Source organism: Stomoxys calcitrans, chromosome 1 (genome assembly GCF_963082655.1).
Source record: "Stomoxys calcitrans chromosome 1, idStoCalc2.1, whole genome shotgun sequence".
NCBI lineage: Eukaryota > Metazoa > Arthropoda > Insecta > Diptera > Muscidae > Stomoxys > Stomoxys calcitrans.
The window spans coordinates 155847770-155855054 of NC_081552.1; the positions used below are offsets into that span (position 1 = coordinate 155847770).

At 35.4% G+C, this 7285-nt stretch overlaps 2 protein-coding genes across 4 annotated transcripts; one reads left to right on the top strand and one right to left on the bottom strand.

Moving 5' to 3' along the window:
• Positions 1-3107, bottom strand: LOC131998533 (uncharacterized). Of its 3 annotated transcripts, XM_059370894.1 has the most exons (7): positions 2852-3107; positions 2442-2783; positions 2206-2375; positions 1851-2139; positions 725-773; positions 536-652; positions 1-475 (listed from the first exon to the last, which is right to left on the bottom strand). In XM_059370894.1, exons 1-7 carry the CDS (start codon positions 2862-2864, stop codon positions 361-363), a joined length of 1095 nt encoding a protein of 364 aa, XP_059226877.1. In that variant the 5' UTR covers positions 2865-3107; the 3' UTR covers positions 1-360. The 3 variants fall into 3 exon arrangements, with proteins under 3 accessions (XP_059226877.1, XP_059226878.1, XP_059226876.1); XM_059370895.1 differs by having other exon boundaries at positions 2206-2752; positions 2852-3106; XM_059370893.1 differs by having other exon boundaries at positions 2206-2783; positions 2852-3104.
• Positions 3108-5053: 1946 nt separating this feature from the next.
• LOC106095237 (coiled-coil domain-containing protein 22 homolog) lies at positions 5054-7059 on the top strand. Its single transcript, XM_013262477.2, has one exon. It carries the CDS (start codon positions 5329-5331, stop codon positions 7024-7026), a length of 1698 nt encoding a protein of 565 aa, XP_013117931.1. The 5' UTR covers positions 5054-5328; the 3' UTR covers positions 7027-7059.
• The last annotated feature ends 226 nt before the right edge of the window (positions 7060-7285 follow it).

Sequence of the window (7285 nt, forward strand, 5' to 3'; positions counted from 1 at the left end):
TTATTCAACTAAATTCACTTTATTCAGTATTTTTTGGGTTGAAAGAGAAAGAAACAAATATTTAATTAGCGAAAAGTATTAACACTAAAACGATTAAAGTATTTGAAATATAGATAAGGTTTATCATTAAAAAGTATGATAGTAACTTTGATTTGACATCTAGAGTAGGTCCTTTACAGCCTTACTGATTTTCGAAGCACATTTGGTTTGATTTTTATGTTTTGGGCTCTAACTATAGGACTTGCATGTGGCAACCATACAAGCGGTGTGTTGACTTTTTGTCGTCCACCATTCGTACCACAAAATGATCCTGGTTTCGATGATGAACTTTTATTTTCGTGAGTACCGTTGATATGCACTTCAGAATTCTGTTTTTCTGGGAGCCTTTCGTGAATGTTTACGCTTAGAATGTTTTGATTGTTTCCGTTTGGCTTTTGTAGACTTCTTTTTTGTCGAAATATCCTGCTGCTGTGGTCTGTTAAAAGTAAAGAAAAAAAACTGTAAGGCGATAAATGCAACAGATTTTGAAACATACTTTGACTTGGACAGAATATCTTTTTTAGCTTTAACCACGAGTTCCTTATCTGCGACTACTTCAGCATCCAACTTGCATGTTTTCTTAGATTCCTTAGATCCGTCCAAGGCGTTCTTGCTGCAGAAAAATTGCAATTCGAAATCTTTAGTAACGTCATATGCATGTATGTAAAATTTCCTTGAATCTCACCTAAACTGGTTTTTGCCAGAAACTTTTTCTAATGAAACCTGCTTGTTACCTAAAAAAATAAATAAATAATGGATGTAATCACCTTTGACAATAAGCAGTAAAACTTTATGTTCAACCCGGCACGGGATAGCTAAGCTGGGAGCTACCGCCCGCGTCCAGAGGTTGCGGATAGTGGAATGCTCCATACGGGGTAGCTGCAACTGCGGTCGCAGACAATCAGTGGTATCGGGTGGAGAGTCTCAGTGAGAGGCCGGGTGGCACCGGCTCTTGCTTAAATACTGAGTGCCTATGATGTTGTTTTTGGCGTCTTTAAATAACCAATGGCCGTCATGTTGCCGCGGCGATCGGTCGTATAGATCAGAACGAGCTTAAAGAGGATCCCCACCTCCACATGCAAATGTGGCTACAACAACAACAACATGTTAAAATATTGCAACATCTGGAATATCTGTTTTCAGTTAAATAAAAAAAAACAGTTTTTATAGCCAAGTTGGAAAAATGCACAGTGCTCGGGTCTATTTTTAATTAATTTCCTAATTAGACTGAAATTTTCAGTTGTGGATCTTTTGCCAACTAAAATTTCTCTATAAAGATGTATCGCTCTGCAGCACGCCGCACAGTGGCAAATTTGACCCCAAGTGTTTTTTATATCAACTTATGTAGTTTTGATATTTATAGTTTTTGAAATATTTTTTCAAATTGATATACGTAAGCTTCCCTATCGATTTCTGGCCTGCTAATGAAAATACAAAAATTTAATTCAAACCATTAAGCTCGAGATCTTTTGTGTTCAATTTATCGTCGTTTATTTCCCGATATTTCGCAATTTCATTTAATTGCATAGCCATTGCGAAATATCGGAAAATAAACGATGATTAATTGAACACAAAAGATCTCGCGCTTGATGATTTGAATAAAATTTTTATATTATTAAAGAGAAGACCGAAAAAACTAAACCAATTATTTATACATTTTGCATGTGCTCAAATCAATTGTATTGTATAATTGTGTTGGCCCGCTCAATGTTACCTTTTGCTTACTTGCATATAACAAGTATAAAAATTCAAAGTAAGGATAAGGATACCATCATACAAACAAAGTAAAGACTATAGACTTTTAGACTTACCACCTTGTGCTGCTTCCGTTTTGCCCATCATGTGCGAATGGATTTGTAATTTGACTTCATCAACATTAATTATCTTTGGCGTGTTTTCTACCGATATATTACTGCTATTTTTCAAGGTGGAATTGTTAGTTATTGACGTTTCTCTCATTAACTCTCTAGATTTCTTAACAGATAAATCAAAAGGTACGTCATCTAGGCGATGCTCTTGGTAAAGCATCTGTTTTCCATGGGGCAAATGCAGCACAGAATTTGCACCAAAGTGCACAATTGGACGTTTTGTTATGTTATGCTGCAAAATAAAAGAAATTTTAAATCAACTTGTGTACTACAATTACAAATGATTTTCAATACCTACCTTGAAATAATAGTTGTCTTTGGATTTTGCATTGGACTTGGACCCCATTGTTCTTTGAGTCATATTCTGTTTGTTGTTTGTATCAAAACAACTATCTTGGCTTAATTGACTTGGAATTTGAAAATCAATGACATTTTCATAATTTTGGGCCACAACACGCAATTCATCTTCTATCTCACATTTGATTTTTTTAGCTGGACTGCATATAATTGGATCAACACGTTTATGTTTCTTACCAACACTTGTATGCGGTTGCACTTCTATGACTTGTTCTACGCGTTCACCATCTTGCTTAATTTCAGTTCCTTTTTTATAGAAAAAAGAATGACAAAGCTCTTGGTCTGTCGTCGTTGAGTTTGCATTTGAATTTTGATTTCCTTCTAACTCAGGGGATGAAGAAAAAATCGTTTGTGGCGAAATGTTAATCTTGGCCATACTGGATTTAATATTAACAGCCAGTTGTTCGATATTTGCTAAACTTTTCGGATTATGTCCATTAATTAAATATTTGTATGATCGATACGGCTTCTGGGACAAGCGTAAAGATCTACGACAGGGTTGGGTCGAATTCACAGATGCTGTGATAAAAGTTTGAAACTCAATTATTGAAACTAAACATTTTTCGTATATTGTGGCAAACACTTACATTTTCGCTTCATTGTTTTTTATTTTAGAATTTGTATTACAGCTTACCAGTGTATGCTTTTATAAACTGTCGACTAGTCCGAAGCGTTCACATTTCAATATAACGGCTTTTCGCAAACGCCATGGTATTTTGTACAAATAGTGATTGGCAGCCCTGATAGCTGTGAGTATACCTCTCACTCTCAGTTACGTTATTTAACAAATCATCTTTTTCTTTTTTGTTTGCAAATGGCATTCAATGCATTGGAATAAGATAACAATATTTCTATATTGGTTCATGATAACCATTCGTTGTAAACTTTCAAAAAGAAGAAGAAAAAAGTTTAACTTACGGACTGTGCCAAATGATAACAATTTACTATAGTGAGAGTTAAAAATGTTCTGCTTAACATTTGCTTTCCCTGATGAAAAAAGTACATTTTGTTGTGCTAAACGATGTATTGCTATTTTAAATCATCAAAACTTATGGTAAATCAACATTAAAAAGAATTTCAGTGCAAAGTTGTCCTATGGTTCAATTGTGTAATCTTTGGCGAAACAATTAAAGATAGTCTCAACTGTACAACAACCACAAAGCATATGGTGCAATCCACCATCTTGTCATCAAGATGTCATTTCAAATTTGCCATTATTCTCAACACAACCAAAAAAACTTGCCCTCGTGTGTGTACGTGTGCAAGTAAAATGAGAGAAAGAGAACATGCCAGAAAAAAATGGGGTAGTTTACTGTGAATGTAAACACAGAACTGACATATTAATACCGTCAAACTGTCCAAATGTTTTCACATGCTCGCGTAAGACCACCTTTATTAATCCACCTTGAACGACAATCGTTGAGTTTAATTTTGCGACAAAAATATCGTTTGTACTAACCGGTTGTACATACCGGTTTGACACGATGAAGTCCTTCATCGGCAAAGGCTGGCGCCTCAGTATACAACACACTGCTACAACAACATTATGCTATTCTCTAATTTTTTGTTAACTGTAATCGTTATTGCTTTATTGACTTTGGCAACGTTACCCAAAAATAATTGAAAATCCCAAAGAGGATAGACGAAAATAATTGGGTTGTTTTTTATTTACCAGTCTTGCGGATTCGCTACCATAAGCAACCCTGTACAGCTTTTCGAGCGGAGCTGTGTCAACCTCCATATAAGAGAATCGTCGGTGAAGCTTTGGCTAAAAATAGGCGGAAAAGTGGTATTCTGCTTATAGTGAGGAAAATGGCAAAAGAATATTATAGTTGCAACACTTGAAACTATTGCCGACATCATTTTTTATTAGTTTTATTGGTTTCACTAGTTCGTTATTATTTATTTATTTGCAAAAAAATATATTAAATAGAGAAAACAATAAGTGCATATAAAGAAAAGTTTTTATGGAAACAAGAACATTTGATTGCTATCAAATCTCGCTCGGGTGTTGGGTTTGTTTTATTTAGTTGGCATCACTAAAAGTGAGGCCGGCAATTTAATCACAAAATTAGCACAAATAACCATCTGAACATCTCAAATTTTAATGAATTATAAACAACGTAACTTAAGAACAATTGCTATTGGCTTATTTACCGCCTTTAACTACAATTATTAAATTATTTTGTACAACAACCACCAATCATATGGTGCAATCCGCAATCTTTTTATCAAGCTGATCGACGTTTTACCAACACACAAAAAGAAATTTGTGTGCGTGTGTGTACATGAGCAGAGAATATGCAAGAAAGAAGATAACAACAAAGAGAATGCAAACAAATGTCATCTTAATAGCGTAAAACCTGGCCAGATGTTAACGGCTGTTCCCGTGAGACCACCTTTATAAATCCGCCTTGCCTAGAGAGCAGGCCTGTGTAGAACATCTGTGTACAGGAGTGGCAAAATATGTTTTTTACATCTTAGTCTGGCCACCTGTAATTTATAAAATTACGTGCACATTTCTTAATAAAATTTGTTTAACTTCGATGCCAGCATGTGTTTTGCAAATTTTATTTCTGAATTTTACAAATATATATTTTGACACGATTGCAATCGGTGTTACACTCTGATGTCAAACAAACAGACTTTCACTGAAAAATTTTTGCGTTGTATTTTTGTCCTTCACGACTTGTTTATTCTGTACTAAAATAAAACACAGCAATATGTAGGTTAATCATACGGAAATAATATATACAATTGTGATAGAAAAAATATGAATCGTATGTAAATTGACAACTTTAAGTGATATAGGGCCTTAAAGAAATCGATTTTTCGTTATTGGGAATTGCTTCATTCATCACGCATACACGAAGACGGCGCATTTGATGTAGCGTGCAAATTGTTCATAACATCTACCACTACGTTTGAATTGCAAAATAAAGATTACTAGCAGCTGATTGGAAATAAATTTCCCTAAAAGTAGATGGAAATTCCTCATATTCTTTCTGCGGGCATCACCCACGAAAAAAGTTGATTTGGTAAATATTTACTCATAGTTGATGCCATGGACGAGGTTGATAAAATTATCGTGTATTCACTGAGGCAAATTGGTTGCAAATTAGAAACATATGACAATGAAATATTCGGGCTTGAACATTTTTCACCGGATCTTCTTGTTAAATCCGTCTCAAGATGTCTTCGGGAAATAAAGCCGGATGCCCTATTACCTTCGTCTCTTCCAGAGAGCATGAACATGGCACAAAGATTTACAATTGCCTCAACATTAGCAGAAGTTGTACTGTCCTGTGGATACCGGGGTGATATTGGATATCAGACTTTCCTGTATCCCAGTGTAGTGTCAATTAGAAGATTGTTTATGTTCCTTATAGAACAATTGCCCAAAGTACATGATAGTTCCCAAAGCAGTGATGGTACCAAGGAACGAAATGAGTATTCACAATTTATGAAGGAGATCAAACGAAAGATTTCAATGGAATTGAATTCTCCATGGGTTCCTCAGTATTGCAGGGGCATAGCCAACCGAAAAACAAATGGCGGTAGTAGTCTTACAATTGATTTCCTCCCACAATTGAATTTGCACATTCCTCATTGTATCGAAGGCGGTGTAGTATCGTTGAAGGAAGTTTCCTATCAGGTTCCGAGTATATTTCAACAAACTTCAGCCGTCGAGTACGATTTAGTAAGTTCTGTGCTACATAGAAGTGCAATAGATTTATACGATTCAAGACAATCTCCTGAGGTTATTCGATTGACTGGAAACAGGGTGAGCACTTTAGCTGCGTCGATTAAACCTTTACATGCGGAACAGTTGTCCGAATCCGAATCTATTGAACAGAGGAAAGTAACAACACCATTACAAAGCTTGTTACTGGAAGTTGAGTCTTTAAAATCCAAAAATGATTGGTGTATTAGAGAAAGACAGCAGTGCAATAACGAACTCACCCAACTTAGACAAAAGCGTTGCAACATTGAAGCATTCATCGGGACTATAAAACAAGGCGTAAAAATACATGAGCGGACTTGTGTTATTTTAGAAAACCCGACAGATAATATTAGAAAGCTTGAAGCATTAATAGACAAAACAAGAGAAAGACGACAAGCGGTTGAGAATCAATGGCAATTGCATCGTGAGCCGGCAATAAAAAGGATTGACGAACTACAAAAATTAAGACAAACAATAAATCTGCAAAACATTCAAGAATTAAGGGAAGCTATACATAAATCTGAAAGAAGCTTGCGAGAAAAAACAAACGTACACGCCCAATTGGCTGACGAACTGAAACGTAGCTCTATAAATGTGGCTCCACGCAAGGAGTACACGAAACGTATTTATGAGTTTATTGGAAATATTCGTAAGCAACGGAATGACATACACAAAATTCTCGATGATACTCGCGACTTGCAGAAGCAGTTGAATTCAGTCTCAGATCAGCTACAACGTCAATTTAATTATACCGATGATCTGCTTTTTCAGAGTGCCAAGTTACACGTGCATGCAAAAAACGCTTATAAATTACTCGCTTCCTTACATGCTTCGTGCAATGAAATATGCGATATGGTTTCACAAACAGGGCAAACGACAAAAGAAATCAGAGACTTTGAGGTTCAAATTGATCGCGAGCGCATGAATAAGGTCGACGCAAGTTTGGCAAAAATAACAAAAGATATTCAACAATTTCAGATTGCCAAAAAAGAAATGCGATCTGCAAACCAACTTGATAACAAAATACTCAGCAATTAAAAATTCAGTAATAAAGAATGCATCTTTACTTAATCATTTCTGTGTTGTTCATTGATGTTTATATGCGGCGCAAAGTAATTATACAGCCAAAAAGTGTGGGATTACGGGAAACTATTTTTGGAAGTACCGTTTTTTGATTTTGTGTACTTTAAAGTGTTCTATATTTTTTATAAAACTAATATATCTGTCATTCCATCAGTTTTATGAAGTAGGTTCTCATTTCTAACTCATGTAGAAATCCACAAATATTATTACCCCG

Bases quoted from the DNA above. Each gene is read 5' to 3' on its own strand.
- LOC131998533 (XM_059370893.1), bottom strand. The intron at 653-724 runs GTGAGATTCAAG...ATTTTTCTGCAG, and splicing joins TCTGGCAAAAACCAGTTTAG to CAAGAACGCCTTGGACGGAT. The intron at 476-535 runs GTATGTTTCAAA...TACTTTTAACAG, and splicing joins GATATTCTGTCCAAGTCAAA to ACCACAGCAGCAGGATATTT.
- LOC106095237 (XM_013262477.2), top strand. From the start codon at position 5,329: ATGGACGAGGTTGATAAAATTATCGTGTATTCACTGAGGCAAATTGGT.